At 43.7% G+C, this 20,405-nt stretch overlaps 1 protein-coding gene across 2 annotated transcripts in view; it reads right to left on the bottom strand.

Moving 5' to 3' along the window:
* Positions 1-997: 997 nt before the first annotated feature.
* The window catches only part of orc5 (origin recognition complex, subunit 5), a 140,041-nt gene continuing 120,633 nt past the window's right edge, over positions 998-20,405 (bottom strand). For both annotated transcript variants that reach the window (XM_072471311.1, XM_072471310.1), the window contains exons 14-15: positions 8,777-8,889; positions 998-1,549 (exon numbers count right to left, since the gene is read on the bottom strand). In XM_072471311.1, the coding sequence (XP_072327412.1) occupies positions 1,504-1,549; positions 8,777-8,889 (159 nt within the window). In that variant the 3' untranslated portion in view covers positions 998-1,503. The remainder of the gene's footprint in view (positions 1,550-8,776; positions 8,890-20,405) is intronic.

The following is a 20,405-nucleotide window of genomic DNA, read 5'->3' as shown; positions in this document are numbered from 1 at the left end:
ATCCTGCACCGGGGGGTACCTCAGATGTGGGGTGGCCCGCGACCGGTGCCCACCGATCGTCAGGCCGTCCTCTCTGAAGGAGGACCTCTTTCCTGCCGCGGCCCTGCAAGATCCGTCCGCCATCTTCTTGCAGGGCGGACTTAGAGAGGACGGCAACCACGCATGCGCGGGTTGGCACCGGCCAACCTGCGCATGCGTGGATGACGCCCGTTATGCGGCGCCGCTTTTATGCGGGCGACAAGGCGTGTAGATGACGCGGCCCCGATCCTGGCCCATTGTCAGGGCCTGAATCAATCGGGACCGGGCCGTTTTGCGCCGTCGTGAACCTCGACGGCGTTCACGACGGCGCGGCCACTTTGGCGCGGGAGTGGAGAATCCCACCCATGGTGTATGCTGGAAATCTGAAATAAAAATTGTAAATGCTGAATAGACTCAGCAGGTCTGGCAGCATCTGTGGAGAGGAACAGAGATAATGTTTTGAATCTAAATGATCCTCGATCCTTCTACAGTTGTGCAGAAGGATCATTTAGATCCAAAATGTTAACTGTGTTTCTCTCCACAGGTGCTGCCAGACCTGCTGAGTTTATCCACCATTTCCATTTTTTACTTACCTCACCTCTGGAATTTAGCACTTTTGTGCAAGTTTGGTTTAGGGTTATAATGAAGTCTGGAGCCGAAAGATCCTGGTTACCTTAATCGTGTGAGGCTATTGGTATTAGCAGAGAGCATTTATTGAGCAGTTTTCCCACACTGTTGGGTAGATGCTAATGCTGCAGCTTTACTAGAAAAGTTTGGCCGGGTGCAGCCAGTGCTGGAGCATAAGCACAGCTGGGAAATTGTCAGCGCCCATAACTTTGCTGTATCCTCAACATGTATTTAAATTACTGAAACACAGATGAATTAGTTTTACCGTCTCCAACAGATGCAAAAACATACATCACAGATAAATATTTCTCTTCAAAGGCTTAATAAATTGAACAGCAACAGAACACAATGATTGCATTATATTTGTGTATTTCTACAGACTAAAAATAGAAGATTTTTTTCCAGAATGAATAATAACCACAAAATCTCTCAAAGGAGCGATATTACAGCAGACAACTCAAAAAAAAATGAAAGACCCATTACAAATAAATAGCTGCCACACCACATTCTGAGAAAAGGACACTTCACAAAGGAAAAGAATTGCAAGTAAATACATTTCAGGTGGCATTTGCACTAATACAATATTGTGTTGAACAGATTGTGCTGAATTCCTGCTGCTAATAATTAACACTTAGCTCCAAAATACTGAAGAGTCCCTGGTAAATAGTTCATTCTAAAGATCTATTCTGACCAATCAAGATATTTTCATCAGATCCCATACAGTGCTAACACCTGCTTGGACAAATCCAATGCAGTCAAAATGCCTCTGTCATTTATCAACGGAGTAGATGGGTCGATATGATCGGTGCAAAAGCAATGATCATTGCTTGCAGCATCCATCTGGCTGTGCATCTGGTCTCACAAGAAGTCATACAGGTATCTCACTATGTCAAAATTCACAGTCCTAGAAGAAAAAGAATGAAACAATAGGTTATTAATCACCTCACTGGGTTTGACCAGTTAATATTGAAATTAATTTAGATCTTACCTACATTAGAAATTCATCTTGTGCAAGGTATAAACCTACCAGCTGTCACTTGTTCCAGTTACATTGGGCACGATTCAACTAAATGGGAACAGAATCCCATACCGAGCGCATTTAGCCACGTGTTTCCTGGCGCTCGTAGTGCCAAAAAACACAAACGCCACTCGCGTTAAATAAGGCCGAGCGGTCGCACATTGCCCTTTTTCTGGCTCCTCTCGCCAGAACTCCTCAGTATAGCAAGAGATTGGGACGCCATTTTTAAATGGCATCCTGTGACCCCCGACCCCCCAACGTACTATGGGAGATTCCTGCACACCCCAACACCCGCGCAGGGCATCCCCAGCCCAATCGCCAGCACACAAAATGCCAGCTTGGCACCTTGGCATTACCAGGCTGGCACCCAGGTGGCACTACCAAGGCACCAGCAATGCCAGGATACAACCCTGCCCACAGGGCATGCATCTGGGGGCCTCCGATACCCTGGAGACCCCCACGAGTGCCGTTCCCTCTGGTCCCCGTTTGTGGAGACGCTGAATGCTGCTCGCCTGAGGTCTCTGAGGTGAAAGGGACAGATCCCAAAGACTCGGGTACCTAGGGAAACTGCATATTAGAGTGAGACTAGCTGTCTCGCTCTAATATGCAGATTTGCTAAAAAGTGATCCCACCCACAATGGGCGGGATTTACATCGCAACATCTTGCGAGATCGCATTAGATCTCGCGAGGCGTTGTGAGCCAGGTAGATCCCGGGAGCGGGGTCTCCCAGCTTTTATTGGCCAGTTGTGATCTGCTTTTCGGGCGCAACGTGGCCGTTGGAATGCACCCATTGCACCTTCTTCTGTAGTCTTAACAGTGGATGCATATTATTTGTGGTCATATATATTATTGGTTTTGCATGAAGAAAAACAAAGCATTTAGAATTAAATATTTTAACCAGAGCCTGATCCACATGCCCCTGGTAAACCTCCTACACAGAAAGACATATTGAAGTTGCCCACCTGCTGACACCCAGGCCAAGTGTGCAGCTGATGTTCTGGTGATGAAGGAGTATCAAAATAAAAAATCTGGGGAGTGCCAAGGTTGAATCCAGGTCAAGAGGTCTAAATTTCCCTGTCAGGCCTGCTTGACGAAGTATTTAGTTTGTACAAAGAATAGGTTGCCCTGGGCTAAATTCCTTTGCAGGTTCAGCATTTTGATAAACTGCATCATCCAACTGCCAACACAAGCCACTCTGATGTTCTGTTATTAGTGTCTGTTTGCGACCACAAGGATGTGATCTGTTTCAAATATTTCAGAATTCAGCAAGGCTGCCAGTTGAATTTGCTTCTGGTTGTCCAAATTCACCAGGAAATCTAAACGATTTGAAACATTTTGGGATTGGTAATTCAGTTTGCCGCATCCAGAACCATTATCTCACGAATCAGCTATCAGGCATGTTCATCCTTGTTCACCTTGGTTTAAGAAAATACTCAAATTGCTGAGGGTTGCGCTCTGAACATCCTGACTGAACTGGTGAAAGTCCGTTCACAGAAAGCCATTTCACAATGAAACATTTTAACAGCTACAGGTATGTCCAAAGTTTTTTTTATTGCCCCGCCTCACAACCAACCAGCACCCCCCCCCAACACTTCCATATGGGGAAGTGCACAGCCACATTGAAAGCAGAGCATAGAGCTCTAACAATCATAGTAAATGTTGTCTAATGTGAGATAATAGATCTGTCTTTGATTAATAGTAAATAATGTACTGATATGACCCATACACTGAATTTCCTGGGAGGCCATGTACTACAATGTTTCCCCTCTTGAGATGATGTTATGGTTCATTGGAAAGTAGAGATTGAATGAATGAGGAAAAATGTAACATTTGATTCAATCACTAAATTAAAGACCTGTTCAAATGCAAGTTGTTTGATTAAATATTTCCTCAAGAGTTAATACCTCAACGTCCAGAATTCCTCCACAGTTCAATTTGAAATTCAATTACAAGGGTTGACAGAATCACATTTTTAAAAAGTGATAAAACAAGAAATTTAGCATATCTCTTCATGCCATGACTACCTAATGAGACTTAGCAGTATTATTACAGAAAATTTGAACTAAGCTCATAATTGGGTATTATGTAAATGCAATTTGCATTCCATCTGTTTGCAAGACAAGTCCAAGCAAATATTTAGAAGTTCTCTTGAGGCATGATCTGTACCTGGTAACAGCCAACCAGCTTCCTACTTAGCACTGAAATTGTTCACACAAGTTGGCATACCTAATGCTTCCAAACATCAACGGGCCAGATTTAACGGTCAGTGGAGAAATAATGCCACCTGCCGTACATTACACGTTCCCACAGACTTTGCATGGCATTTTCACTGGAATTTGTGATGAGAGTCGTTTCAGCACAGCATCCTTTACAGGAGGTTTATGACCTGTGAGAACAGAGCAAGCAACTATCTCCTTACCCATTCAGATCAAAAGAAAAGTGTTATTTAGCAGCCAGATTCTGAAATAGGAAGTATAAATTAGAATATTTAATTCGATATCAAATTGTGCAGCACGGTAGCACAAGTGATTAGCACTGTGGCTTCACAGCGCCAGGGTCCCAAGTTCGATTCCCCACTGGGTCAGTGTCTGTGCGGAGTCTGCATGTTCTCCCCGTGTCTGCGTGTGTTTCCTCCGGGTGCTCCGGTTTCCCCCCACAGTCCAAAGACGTGTAGGTTACGTGGATTGGCCATGATAAATTGCCCTTAGTGACCAAAAAAGGTTAGGAGGGGTTATTGGGTTACGGGGATAGGGTGGAAGTGAGGGCTTAAGTGGGTTGGTGCAGACTCGAAGGGCCAAATGGCTCCCTTCTGTACTGTATGTTCTAGTACAGAAAACAAAACAGAGGGAAAAGAACAATGGTATTAAAGAGATAAAAGAGGAGTATTAAAAAAAACATCAATTGTTACTTTCAAAAATCTCTAACAATAATTAAACTCTGAAAGGAAGAGTTGTCATAATTGCTTTGTAGGAACTAAAACTTCTCATGCCATTAAACATTTATGTACACTGAAGTGGACATTATCTACCTATTTAGTATTTATCTACCACCTGCGTGCAATGACATCCCACCATTCCGGATGCCTCAATGCAGAATTGCTCAGCAAGATACTGCTGTAGGACAGTTTCTGGAGAAGCCCAGCAACTTGAACAGCAACTTCTGGTTAGCTGGTCAACAGTTGTGGAATATTACTGTCCGATTTCGTCTTTAATAGCAGTGAGCGCCAACAGTCTAACTGCTATTTAACTGCAAAATACAAGCTGTTTTTCCTGTTCGAACACTGAAATTCTTCCTTAAATTCTGGAAACGTCCCAGAGGATTCAAAAACTGCTTATTCAGAAAGGGAGGAAGACAAAAAACAGGTAACTATAGGCCAGTTAGCTTAATATCTGGCATTGGGGAAATGTTAAAGAGTCCATTATAGGGAATGCAATAGCAGAACTTTTAGAAATACATAATGGGTGTGGTTTTCCATGTAACCCACCGAGGTGACCCACCATTGGCCGGCAGTGGGATGTTCTGCTCCTGCCATTGTCAACGGGGTTTCCCGTTAATGTACCCCTCGCTGTCAGGAAACCTGTGGCGGGGGGTGCGTCATCAGCGGGGCCTGAAGATCTCGCTGGGGTGGACAGCTGGAAAATTCCGGCCAATATAATCAAGCAGAATCAGCCTGGCATCATGGAGGGGAAAATCAGGCCTGACAAATTTATTAGAATTCTTTGAGGTGGTAACGAGTTAGATAGATTAAAGGGACCTAATAGATGTAATATACTTGGATTTCCAAAAAGAGTTGGATAAGGTACCACACAAAAGGCTACTTAATAAGATGAGAGACCATGGTGTTTGGGGCAGTACATTAGCATGGATAGAGGATTAGCAACTAAAAGAAGACAGACAGTTATGATATTCTGGGCATTTTCAGGATGGCAACCTGTAACTATTGAAGTGCCACAGGGATCAATGCTGGGATTAGAGGTAGTCCAGAGAAGGTTCATGATTATTTACAATATATATTAATGACTTGGACGAGGGAAGTGAATGCATAATCATCAAGTTTGCAGATAATACAAAAATAAGTGGGAAGGCAAGCGGTGAGGATGACACAAAGAGTCTACAGAGGGATATAGCAGGTTAGGTGGATGGACAAAAACTTGGAAGATGGAATGTAACATAGGAAAATGTGAAATTACACGCTTGTAGGAAGAATAAATGAAGACTGCAGAAAATTGCAGTATAGATAAATTTGGGGGTCCTCACGCATAAATCAAAAAAAGCCCAGCAGGTAATGGACGGCAAGGTAGCACAGTGGTTAGAACCCCAGCTTGTGTCACTATCTATGCAGAGTCTGCACATCTTCCCCGCATCTGTGTGGGTTTTCTCTGGGCGCTCCAGTTTCCTCCCACAAGTCCCGAAAGACATGCTTGTTAGGTGAATTGGATATTCTGAATTCTCCCTCTGTGTACCCAAACAAGCGCTGGAGTGTGGCGACTAGGGGCTTTTCACAGTAATTTCATTGCAGTGTTAATGTAAGCCTACTTGTGACATAAAGATTAATAAGGAAGGCAAATAGAATGTTGTCCTTCATTACAAAGAGAATAGAGTACAAAAATGGGGACGTCTTGCTAAAACTATACAAGGCACTAGTTAGACCACACCTGGAATATTGTGACCAGTTTTGGTCCCTTTATCTGAGGAAAGATATACTGGGATTGGAGGCAGGCCAAAGAAGATTCACTAGGTTGATTCCAGTTGTGGAAGGATTTTTTAATGAGGAAAGATTGAGTAGATTGGACCTGTACTCTTTGGGGATGAGAAGAATGAGAGGACAGCTCAGTGGTTAGCACTGCTGCCTCACAGATCCAGGGAACCGGGTTCAATTCCGGCCTCGGGTGACTGTCTGCGTGGAGTTTGCACTTCCTCCCCATGTCTGTGTGGATTTCCTCCAGGTGCTCTGGTTTCCTCCCACAGTCCAGAGGTGTGCAGGTTAGATAGATTGGCATTGGTAAATTGCCCTTAGTGGCAAAAAGGTTAGGTGGGTTTACTGGGTTACGGGGATAGGGTAGAGGTGTGGGCTTAAGTAGGGGGCTCTTTCGAAGGACCGCTGCAGACTCGATGGGCCGAATGGCCATCTTCTGCATGGTACTGAGACATATAGGATTCTCGGGGGATTGACAGGGTAGATGCTGAGAGGCTGTTTCCCCTTGTGGAGGTTCTAGGACCAGAGGGCATAATCTCTGACTAAGTCGTCACCCACAGAGGTGAGGAGGAATTTTTTCTCTCAGAGATTAGTGAATCTGTAGAATTCTTTACCGCAGAGAGCTGCAGAGGCTGGGCCATCAAGATTGAGATAGACAGATTTCTAATCAGTAAGGGAATCAATGGTTATGGGGATAAGGCAGAGAAATTGAGTTGATGATTACAAGTTCTGTATTCATCTTGCCCATTCACCTCATGTCACAGGGGATCAGAGGTGAGCTGGCAAGGTGGATACAGCACTGGCTCTGTCATAGAAGACAGAGGGTAGCAGTGGAGGGGTGCTTTTCTGAATGGAGGGCTGTGACTAGAGATGTTCCGCAGGGATCAGTGCTGGGACAGTTGCTGTTGTAGTATATCTAAATGATTTGGAGGAAAATGTAACTAGTCTGATTAGTAAGTTTGTGGGCGACACAAAGGTTGGTGGAATTGCGGATAGCTATTGTCAGAGGATACAGCAGGATATAGATTGGTTGGAGACTTGGAGGAGAGATGGCAGATGGGAGTTTAATCCGGCCAAATATCAGGTAATGTATTTTGGATAGGTGGAAAATATACAGTAAATGCAGAACCCTTAAGAGTATTGACAGGCAGAGGGATTTGGATCCACAGGTCACTGAAAGAGGCAACGCAGGTGGAAAAGGTAGTCAAGAAGGCATATGGCATGCTTGCCTTCATCAGCCGGGGCACTGAGCATAAAAATTGACACGTCATGCTGCAGCCGTATAGATCCTTACTTAGGCCACACTTGGAATATAGCATTCAATTCTGGTCGCCGCACTACCAGAAGAATGGAGAGGATACAGAAGTGGCTTAGAATAATAATAATCGCTTATTGTCACAAGTAGGCTTCAATGAAGTTACTGTAAAAAGCCCCTAGTTGCCACATTCCGGCACCTGTTCGGGGAGGCTCGCACGGGAATTGAACCCTCGCTGCTGGAATTGTTCTGCATTACAAGCCAGCTCTTTAGCCCACTGTGCTAAACCAGCCCCTTACCAGGATGTTGCCTGGTATGGAGGGCATTAACTATGAGAAAAGGTTGGATAAACTCAGTTTGTTCTCACTGGAACAATGGAGGTTGAGGGGAGACCTGATAGAGGTCCACAGAATTATGAGGGACATGGACAGGGTGGATAGTCAGAAACTTTTTCCCAGGGTGGAAGAGTCAATTACTAGGGGACACAGGTTTAAGGTGCGAGGGGCAAAGTTTAGAGGGGATGTACGAGGTAAGTTGTTTTTTTTTTTTTTTTTTTTACACAGAGGGTAGTGGGTGCCTGGAACTCACTGCCAGAGGAGGTGGTGGAAGCAGGTATGATAGCGACGTTTAAGGGGCGTCTTGACAAATACATGCATAGGATGGGAATAGAGGGATACAGACCCTGGAAGTGTAGAAGGTTTTAGGTTAGACGGGTAGCATGGTAGGTGCAGGCTTGGGGGGCCGAAGGGCCTGTTCCTGTGCTGTACTTTTCTTTTTATTTCAGATCAGTCGTGATCTTATTGAATGCCGATCAGATTCGATGGGATGAATGGCCTACTTCTGCTCCTACGTCTTACGGCCCAGGGTTGTCCAGCTCAAGGACGGAACACTCAAAATCATGTATCTGATTTCAGTTAAACCATCTTCAGAAATATTGGGCGCGATTCAGCAGATCTGTCGGGCGAATTTAGCGGGGTGTTTCTCGGTAGCTGCAGCACTACGAAACATCCGCTATCCAATGCACTTTGACATTTCTTTTGGCCTGGGGGAGTTTCTCTTCGCAGGCCTAGTGCCCCTATAGTCCAAAAGGATAACTTGATAATTTCACTCCTACACCTCAGTTCAAATATTTACAATCCAGCAGAAAACATTGTTGTATACCTGGCAATTGCTCTGATGAAATCCAGATTTGCTGTGCATTTATACTTTGGCCCATCCAATTGATCATCATGGCCAACATGGGTTAATAGTTGAAGTGCCACCAGGGAAGTGATCTGAAGAGGTAAATAAAAATAAGGATAATATCTTGATTGCATTCCATATTGTTCCATAAATATTAGTTCGGATGATAAACAGAAGGAAACTCACAAGAGCTTTGACTGTATGTGCAAAGTTTTGATTTATCTTAAAGAGTGCCAGTCAAGAGCAGCAACGAGGGTGCTGAAATATACACAGACAATCACAGCCTTACAGGATAGCAGTTGCAATTAAGAAATGGAAGACACACAAACAATGTATAGGATAACCCACTCAAGAAATGAGGACGGCCATTGTCATATGGTCTCAAAGCACATCAGTCCCCACTCTGTAAACCTGTTATGCAGAATACACACACACACTTTACCGTCTCTGAAAAGACAATGCAAAGTCTCTGCATTGCAATTACAGGAACACAATTAAATACAAACGATGGAGTCTTCCCACCAGAAGTGTCAGCAGAGAGCAGATCACTCTCTGGTTTGTTTTGGGCGCACAATCACAGAGGGGAAGTTCATCCATTTTGTAGCTGCCAGCAAGCAACAGGGCTGTGAAGAGAACTAAAGATGGGCCATTTTGTAAGAAGGAAGAGAGTGCCAGAGACACAAACAGGCCAGGATCTCACAACTGAATCTGCTGGAGAGAGCTTCTCAGGAGAGTCCATGGCAGGTAAAAGCAGTGCTGGTGTGAGCTGTATGCAAATCTCCAAAGCCTTTGGTGAACAGCCAAAGAAAAAGAAACTAGAATTGGGATTAAAGCAGGCATGGGCTACGAAGGTCAGCCAGTTGGTAAAAGTGGGTCCCGGGAAAATAAGTTTGAAAAACACTGTCCTGGTTAATCCTGTTTCCTGCTCCTTTGATTCTCTGCCGCTTTTTGCAAATCTTTGCTATGTTAATTAATCAGCTTTGCACAGACTAAAATTTGTTTTTATAATTACCTTTCAAATTAGAATTCAAATATAAGGTTTTGCTCAATTCAAAACCTTTTAGAAGAACTTACATTGTCACCACTTCGCAACAAACAAATGATCATAAAGTACTTCATTGGCAACAATGCGCCACTCAGGGTTTTTCAAAGTGCAGGTTGCAACCCATGGGTGGGTCACAGAGCGATCGATCGCAGCATTCCCACAGTGGTCCCGATCACAGGAGAAGCGGCCAGCCGCCATTACTGGCATATTTATTGAAAATGGCCTGAGCTGCACTGTTCAAGCCAGGGTCGGTCTTCAGTCTCATCACTCTCCTGTTCCCACGCAGAGGTTCATGCCTTGAAGCAATTACTGTTCTTTTACATGCTGAATTCAAAAGATGACGGTAGTGATGGGGGCTCAATTCAGCATGTACCAGGGGAAGACAGTTTCCTGGCATCGCTAAAGCAAGGGACAGATGGGCCTCTGGACTATGCAGCATATTGTCAATGTGAGACATCTGACAATGTTCTGCAGCATCAGGTAGAATTAGCCAATGGGACTCTGGAAGAATGAAAAGCTCAAGCAAGTGTTAGGGAAAGGGCTAAACTTATCTGTCACTTTACGCTGGAGGCAGCTCACATAGCATGGCCTAGACTCTGCAACAGATGATGGTGGAGAGAGGTTCTATGGTACCCCAGAATCATGCAGGTGAACATAGGTCACAGACCCTTGAATCAGCAGCATCACATGAGCAAAAGGGACACAGTTAATGTGGTCTGTTTAGATTAGATGCAGAATCAAGCCAGACTGTTTTGGATCCAATCCCTCAAAAGCTCCAACGAACTCTACACTTTGGAGATTCTTGTGGAACCAAATGTTGATTCTGTAAATGGCACTGGGTTCTGTACCATTTTTGGGTCAGTTCAGCCGGTTACTGGTGAGTCCTGGTTGCCAATGAGTCCTGCTGGTGACCAATGTATTCTGGAACGGTTGATATAATCACCTTCCCTTGTATACGTGCACATCTGTCCAGATTATTAAACTGACCTCCATTACCACATCTCCAAAAACCAAATGTACAGAAATCGGGCACAAACTCAGTTTAGAGTTTGAAGAAATTGAGACGTATTTATTTCTATCCATTTGCTATGATAAATGCAATAATTTCTGCCATAATTTTTATTTTCGTAGTCTGTATTGAGCCGATTAACAAAGATTGAAATCTAGTCTGTAGTGATCTGCATACTGTGTATATATACAAGGGGTCAATGTAAATGCAACACAACTAAGCAATCACTAAAGGGAGCACGGGAGATGTACAAATACAGACAAACAGGAAGTCAGAGACTCTTCAGGGGAACGGCAGCCGGTGAACAGGACACAGACTGGCAGCTCAGATGTAACATAGTATAAGCGCTGGAGAGAGAACAAACTCAAAATAAAGCATTTACTTCAATTGTAAGACTACGAGCTTTATTCAGACACAAGGAATAACACATGGTACCAGGAGACTTCAGAACGCTTCCTATAAGATTACACAAGATGCAGACAAAGAAAGATCGAAATGACAAGAAAACCCGTACCGGACATTCGACGTGGGAAGACTTTGCTGATTTAATGGAATTTGTTGCCACTCCACCGCAACTGAACACAACTGGTAATTTAAGTCATAGCTGGAAAAGCTTTAAACAAACGTTCGACATATATATCATAGCTTATGACTTGAAAGCAGCCTCAGAAGAAATGAAAATAGCACTGTTCCTCGCAGGACATGAAGCTAGTGAAATATATAACGGCTTTAAATACTTGAATGGTGAAGGCAACACCAAATTAGAAGTAATACTGAAAAAATTTGAAGAGTACTGTAACACCAGTAACAATGCTGCTTTAAGACATTCAATGCTTGGAGACCAAATTGCACAGGAAATGAGTGATGCAAAACTCCACCAATCATTACCAGAACAGAAAGGTTTAACGCTGGAAATCGCAATTGACAACTGCAGATCGCAAGAAAAAAGTAACTTTAAATGCTTACCTGGAAAAAAACACGATAAAGTTCTTTTCCACGGGTCTAAAGCAGTTAAAATGGCGTCCGAGTACATTTTAAACTGCCTGGGGAACAAAAGATGCAAATCTGAGTCTGCGCATTCACAGGCAACCCCAGCCGCGCATGCGCAGTTGAAATCAGCCGTTTCGCGCAAAGACCGTTCGCGCATACGCAGTTAGCAGAACATCGAACACCGTTCGCCGATCGATCTGCGCATGCGCAGTTGAAAGAAAAGACTGCACAGTGCAGAGATGGATCTGCGCATGCGCATGCCGTGCAGGCGCAGTTTATAAAAAAGCGCACAGTAAAGGAAAATCGAATTGCGCATGCGCAATCGATTCCTATGCTTTGCGTCACGGGCGTGATTGCAGCATCAGCAACACGGTTGCAAAGCTCAACACGACTATACTCATGGTAGATGAATCCAATACCATGATGCAATGGAAGATCATCGATACATTGGATGACAGCAACCTGTCAAATACCCAAGAAGAAAATGACGCCACACAGAGTACTGACCGACTCCACAGAGAGAATACTGCACGACTCCACAGAGAGAGCGATGAAAGACATCACAGAGAGAGTGACGCAAGCCTCCACAGACAGCTCGTTGACAGACTCCAAAATGGAAGCAATCAAACACACCATAGCGAACGCCATGCATGATCAAGACCATGAAGGTATACCCACCGTATCTGAGCAACCAGAAGAAGACAATGTAAGTCTACCCACTGTATGTGAAAACAGTGACAATGTAATCACAATCGACATACAAGGTGTGCAGGATCACAGCGAGATTGACAGATCTCAGCTCGTCTGTACAGAAGCACAGAGTAGGGCAACTCATGAGTCCAGAGAGACCACGTCAATTGAAACCTCATCCACTCTAAACTACCCACAAGAAAATGAAATCTTGAATATTTTGACTCCAGAAGAGGAGCACCAAGACCCACAAGAAAATGAAATCGTGAAGATTTTGACTCCAGAAGAGGAGCACCAAGAAACCAAAGATGATTCAAATGAACCAGAAATAACTCCAGAAGAGCACAAAGAGATCACAGATGAAGCAAGTGAACCAGAAATGACTTCAGAAGAGGAGCACCAAGGAAGCAAAGAAGAGGAATCAAATCCATCACAAATGACTGATGTTACCAAGACCAATGCAACATCAGATCATTCTCACAATCCTCAAGAAGAAACGCTCACTGAAACAGCAGATACCACAGAGGACACTGACACCAATAACTTTGAGAATGACTCAAATTATCATTGAGCGCAACAAGAACAACAAAAACCACAAGAAGCACAGCAGAAACAAGAACAACAACATCAACAACAAAATCAAGAAGCACAACAAGAAACATAACAAAGACAACAACAGCAACAGGCACAATAAAAACAAGAACGAAAACAACAAGAACGACAACGAAAACAAGACAGCAACGACAGAAACAACAACAATGAAACAACAACCTGTACAACATGGTACAACCTTGCACATGAAGGACAATGTAACAGCACACTCCAAAGCAATGACAAGAATACAAACATACTATTGCATGACAACGAATCTCACAAATTCACATTTGCTCCAGAACAAACAAGCACACCAGCTTTCAAGCCAGATGACACACTAAATCGATATCACAAGCACAGAAAAAAGTCCACGTCAGTCAACATCCGGGGTTAGACCATTCAAATACCTTGTGATGACTTGTTGGTTACTTAAAACACAAGAACACTTGACGACATTCACAAAGTACAAAGAAGTTACAATATCAATATCACCACGTCAACAACAGAAAAAAAAACCCTCAACCGAACAAATTCATAAAGTTTGGACTCATAAATGTTTTTATTAAGATTGGATTCATAAATATTAATTGGCTTTGTATAATAACCAATATCATCACCACTTGTACAGATATACATATCATAAGTAATCTAACTGTTTTGTACAATTTTCTTTTAACACTGTCCAGAAAATATGTAGAAGAAAAAAGATAGGGATGTAGTGATCTGCATAGCTGTGTATATATACACACAAGGGATCAATGTAAATGCAATACAACTAAGCAATTACTAGAGAGCGCACGGGAGATGTATAAATACAGACCAACAGGAAGTCAGAGACTCTTCACAGGAACGGCAGCTGGTGAGCAGGACACAGACAGGCAGCTCAGATGTAACATAGTATAAGAACATAAGAACTAGGAGCAGGAGTAGGCCATCTGGCCCCGCGAGCCTGCTCCGCCATTCAATTAGATCATGGCTGATCTTTTTTGGACTCAGCTCCACTTTCCGGCCCGAACACCATAACCCTTAATCCCTTTATTCTTCGAAAAACTATCTATCTTTATCTTAAAAACATTTAATGAAGCAGCCTCAACTCTTCACTGGGCAAGGAAATCCATAGATCCTTTGGGTGAAGAAGTTCCTCCTAAGCTCAGTCTTAAATCTACTTCCCCTTATTTTGAGGCTATGCCCCATAGTTCTGCTTTCGCTGCCAGTGGAAACAACCTGCCCACATCTATCCTATCTATCCCCTTCATAAATTTATGTTTCTATAAGATCCCCCCCCCCGCATCCTTCTAATTTCCAACGAGTACAGTCCCAGTCTACTCAACCTCTCCTCGTAATCCAACCTCATCAGCTCTGGGATTAACCTAGTGAATCTCCTCTGCACACCCTCCAGCGCCAGTACGTCCTTTCTCAGGTGAGGAGACCAAAACTGAACACAATACTCCAGCTGTGGCCTCACTAACACCTTATACAATTGCAGCATAACCTCCCTAGTCTTAAACTCCATCCCTCTAACAATGAAGGACAAAACTCCATTTGCCTTCTCAATCACCTTTTGCGACTCACGCACTAGCACACCCAGGTCTCTCTGCACAGCGGCATGTTTTAATATTTTATCATTTAAATAATAATCCCTTTTGTTATTATTCCTACCAAAATGGATAACCTCACATTTGTCAACATTGTATTCCATCTGCCAGACCCTAGCCCATTCATTTAACCTATCCAAATCCCTCTGCAGACTTACGGTATCCTCTGCAATTTTTGCTTTACCACTCATCTTAGTGTCGTCTGCAAACTTGGACACATTGCACTTGTTCCCCAACTCCAAATCATCTATGTAAATTGTGAACAATTGTGGGCCCAACACTGAACCCTGAGGGACACCACTAGCTACTGATTGCCAACCAGCGAAACACCCACTCTTTGCTTCCTATTAATTAACCAATCCTCTATCCATGCTACTACTTTATCCTTAATGCCATGCATCTTTATCTTATGTAGCAATCTTTTGCGTGGCACCTTGTCAAAAGCTTTCTGGAAATCCAGATATACCATATCCATTGGCTCCCCGTTATCTACCGCACTGGTAATGCCCTCAAAATATTCCACTAAATTAGTTAGGAATGACCTGCCCTTTATGAACCCATGCTGCGTCTGCCCAATGGGACAATTTCCATACAGATGCCTCGCTACCGAAATAAAGCTAACTGGCCTATAATTACCCGCTTCCTGCCTACCTCCTTTTTTAAACAGTGGGGTCACGTTTGCTAATTTCCAATCCGCCGGGACCACCCCAGAGTCTAGTGAATTTTGGTAAATTATCACTAGTGCATTTGCAATTTCCCTCGCAATCTCTTTTAGCACTCTGGGATGCATTCCATTAGGGCCAGGAGACTTGTCTACCTTTAGCCCCATTAGCTTGCCCATCACTACTTCCTTAGTGATAACAATTATCTCAAGGTCCTCACCTGTCACTGCCTCATTTCCATCAGTCACTGGCATGTTATTTGTGTATTCCACTGTGAAGACTGACCCAAAAAACCTGTTCAGTTCCTCAGCCATTTCCTCATCTCCCATTATTAAATCTCCCTTCTCATCCTCTATATTTACCGTAGCCACTCTTTTTTGTTTTATATATTTGGAGAAACTTTTACTATCTGTTTTTATATTCTGAGCAAATTTACTCTCATAATCTATCTTACTCTTCTTTATAGTTTTTTTAGTAGCTTTCTGTTGCCCCCTAAAGATTTCCCAGTCCTCTAGTCTCCCACTAATCTTTGCCACTTTGTATGCTTTTTCCTTCCAATTTGATACTCTCCCTTATTTCCTTAGACATCCACGGTCGATTTTCCCTCTTTCTAGCTTTTTGTTGGTATAAATCTTTGTTGAGCACTGTGAAAAAAAAATCGCTTGGAAGGTTCTCCACTGTTCCTCAATTGTTTCACCATAAAGTCTTTGCACCCAGTCTACCTTAGCTAGCTCTTCTCACATCCCATTGTAATCTCCTTTGTTTAAGCACAAAACACTAGTATTTGATTTTACCTTCTCACCCTCCATCTATATTTTATTGAGTTCTGTATTTTAAATTCCACCATATTATGATCGCTCCTTCCGAGAGGATCCCTAACAATGAGATCATTAATCAATCCTGTCTCATTACACAGGTCCAGATCTAGGACCACTTGTTCCCTTGTACGTTTCATTACATACTGTTCTAGGAAACTATCGCGGATACATTCGCTAACCTCCTCCTCAAGGCTGCCTTGACCGACCTGGTTAAACCAATCGACATATAGATTAAAATCCCCCATGATAACTGCTGTACCGTTTCTACATGCATCAGTTATTTCTTTGTTTATTGCCTGCCCCACCGTAATCTTACTATTTGGTGGCCTATAGACTACTCCCATCAGTGACTTTTTCGCCTTACTATTCTTGATTCCCACCCAAATGGATTCAACCTTATCCTACATAGCACCAATGTCATCCCTTACTATTGCCCGGATGTCATCCTTAAATAACAGAGCTATACCACCTCCTTTACCATCCACTCTGTTCTTCCGAATAGTTTGATGCCCTTGGATATTTAACTCCCAGTTGTGACCATCCTTTAACCATGTTGAGCGCTGGAGAGAACAAACTCAAAATAAAGCATCTACTTCAACTGTAAGACTACGAGCTTTATTCAGACACAAGGAATAACACAAAGGAATAACACATAGTCATTGTATGGAATTCATGCACTGGTTCCAACACTGGAAGAGAGAGAGAGAGGAGAGAAGGAGAGAGAGAGCTATGACACAATGGGCATGTGAAAGAAGGGATGGGGGCGGGGGGAGTGTGTTATTGCACAGTGTCATAGCTACAGCATAGCTCCCAGAGGCCCAGACAGGTTTCAGACCGATGGTGTATTTGCTGCTGTTAACCTGATCAGCTGTAGAATCAGGGCTCGGGACTAAAGCTGTTTTTTTTCTGACAAACCCTTCACATAGAAAAAAAGCAGGAAATAAAAGGACAGGTTATTGTTTTAGTGCGTCTGACAAATGGTGAAACTTCCGACTTGTCTTTGCGCTGAACATGCAGTTTGCTTGCAGTATTATTTTGAACTTATTTGCAAACACATTTACCTACAATTTTATGAATCGCTTATTTTTCACCGTCAGGGAAGAGTTGGAACAACAAACTATTTGGTTACTAAAGTTAGAACTGGTTTCTGAAACAAGATGTTGGAATTGTTGAAACCCTGAGCATAGGAGCTGACCAACTCTCTTTTCAGAATTTCTGATATGGTGGTGGAATGAGATGTTTTGCATGTTGAGCCTCACCCTCACCTAGAACAATAATCTATACACAATAACCTCCAGTTTTATTTGTATCAAGTTTAGAACTTGACATATTTCATTTGGTTTTATTCAATTTTGTAAAACAGCATCTCGTGCAAGATTTAGCATAGACAATGGGCGGGATTCTCCGTTGCCCGACTTCGATACCGAAATTGGGGCCGGCGCTGGCTTGACGCCGGTCAGCCATGCTCTGCCCCATCCGAAATGGCGTCATCGTGTCATGAGCCGTTTCAACGGCTTTGGCGAGTCATCGGCCGGCCCTCCCGCGATACTCTGCCCGGATGGGCCGAGATCACACGGTGCGGGACACATGTAGTCTCAGCCGTGCGGGAACCCGGCATGGCGGCTGCGGACGGTGTCCAGCACCGCCACACTTGGCCGAGATCCGTGACGCTGGCCGAGGGGGCTTCCACGAGGGCTGGGGGACTGGTGGGGGGTGGGTTGTGGGGTCGCGGATGGGGGGGTCGGGTCCACGCATGGCCGGCGCTATGTTGTATGGCGCGGGAGAAGGGAGTTTCACCCGCCACTGGTGCTAGCCCCTCACACCTAGCTCCGCTGGTGCTGGCACTTAGCCTCTGAAACAGAGAATCCAGCCCATTATATTACCTGAAAAATATATGGTTCTGTTTTGGGATGTGTTTTCAAGAAAGTTTCATTATAATGCTTCAATATGATTAAGGTTGTAGCAGTAAAATAAATGGCGACCACTGCCACCTTTTAAAGAAATGAGGATGTGTGCAGTCTTCCGGCCAGAAGCGACAGCAGTGAGCAGGTCACAACCCTGCACGTTCACTTGGCGTCAAGCACCCTCTATATACGTGCTTTTGGTGTCAAATTACTGTGGAGAGCTTCTCCCATTTTCTAGTTGCTGGGGAAGGACTGGGAAGGTAAATCATTTTCTTACAAATAAGAGAAGGCCAGAGACACAAATAGGCAATGTATCTTCTGGCCAGTATCTCACAACTGAATCTGCTGGAGACATTGCTCAGAAGAGTCCACAACAGGACAGAGTAGTGCTACTGTTAGCTCTGTACAGAGTTCCAAGGCCTCTGCAGAGTTAACAGCCTACAAAGAAGAAACTTAACTTGGGAACAAAGCTGTATAAGAGGATTACTTGAGGTATGGTTTTGCCAATTGTGCCAATGAAAATAAGGATGCAAAACCCATGTGTGTAATAAGCAGGAAAGTACTGGCAAATGAAAGAAGTTTCAGATTTTGAAAGAGATGTGGTGGGTGGAAAATTCCTTTTGAGGTTGGGACATCAGACTTAGTTATTAACTTACAGCTGACTCCAAATGCAAAGACTACACTGCTATACCTGACCTGTGATAGCACATTAAAAACACATCAAAATACCATGAGGCTGTCGCCATTCTGGAGTGACATCTCTAGGAGTATCCAGTACTGAGTGAAACAAGCATTGTGTTGCTATTGTTTTCATGAAGACCTATATGTGCGAGGATGGATCTTCTGTTCTCAAAGACGAAGACGGCACAAAGTCTGTAACTGATATGCGCATTACCCTCTCCTCCTCTGAACCTCATCAGAGTGAGATCATAAGGCCAAGGCAGGCTCCTCTTTAGCACTAAAGGTAAACAAACGTGCCGTGTCCCGAAGGTCGACTGGTTGGTAAAAGTGATTTCCGGGAAAAACATTTGAAAAACATTGCTTTAAGCGAGTAGTCTCTGTTGGGGAAATGCAATAGCCAATTTGGTCACAGCAAGATACTGCAAACAATGCAATAACCAACAAGATAATCTGTTTTAGTGATGCTTGGTTAAGGATAAATATCGATCGTGGGAACTCCCACACTACTCTTCAAATTGTGCCAACGGATCATCTTCATCCACTTAAGAGGGGAACACTGTTGAATGCGAGTGTTGGGAATTCCTGTGAGTGTGCCAAAACGTGATTTACGCCAGCAAGATTGTGTGCTCCAATTGTCCCTGCCTCCCGCCAATGTTGTTGAACATTGAGATCCCCATTTAAATATATTTAAATGTAATTATCAGACCTTTATAGAATCATAGAATTTACAGTGCAGAAGGAGGCCATTCGGCCCACCGAGTCTGCACCAGCCCTTGGAAAGAGCACCCTACCTAAGGCTACACCCCACCCTATCCGCGTAACCCCACATAACGTTTGGATACTACTGGGCAATTTAGCATAACCAATCAACCTAACCTGCACATCTTTGGACTGTAGGAGAAAACCGGAGCACCCAGAGGAAACCCACGTAGACATGGGGAGAACGTGCGGACTCCACACAGACAGTGACCCAAGGTGGAAATCGAACCCATGCAACCGTGCTGCTCCATAGTTTCGCTCTCGCCCTACTCTCTGCTGCATGTTTTTTTTCTATTATTAATTTTCTCTATCAGGGCACCGTTTTCCCCCTGATCTTTGAGCCTGCCTGTTTTTTTTTTCTATTATTAATTTTCTCTATCAGGGCACCCTTTCCCCCCCGATCTTTGAGCCTGCATCGCCAACGTGGCATTGTGGGACCCAACCTTGGAATTTAATTTTAATGTGCCCAACCATAGGGTGGTGCCGGCGGCTTCCACTCTGTTTTTCCCACATGCTGTCACACTCTGCAAAAATTAGAAAATTCCACCCAGTGGATGTAGCTGAAGGCGAGTGACTAAGTACCTGGAGACTGAGCCGGAAAAGCACAAATGGACTCTCTCACTTTAGGTATACATTTTAAATGATCAATTTATTGCTTTAACATTGCTTTACCTTTGTTCAGCAAATTTCTTTATACCTCAACATTTTATTGAAATTCATGTTTAATGTAGCATCAATCTGTATCTTTTCAAAATTTGTTCATTGGCTTAAGTGAGAAAAAAATTGAAATGTGGCCGCTCGCACAAAAATGTTGGACAAGCCTGCCTTGGATGGATTGGGTTTTTTCCTGCAACCGTTTCC

This window comes from Scyliorhinus torazame, chromosome 13 (assembly GCF_047496885.1).
Source record: "Scyliorhinus torazame isolate Kashiwa2021f chromosome 13, sScyTor2.1, whole genome shotgun sequence".
Classification (NCBI taxonomy): Eukaryota; Metazoa; Chordata; class Chondrichthyes; order Carcharhiniformes; family Scyliorhinidae; genus Scyliorhinus; species Scyliorhinus torazame.
This window is presented reverse-complemented; position numbering and strand designations above follow the sequence as displayed.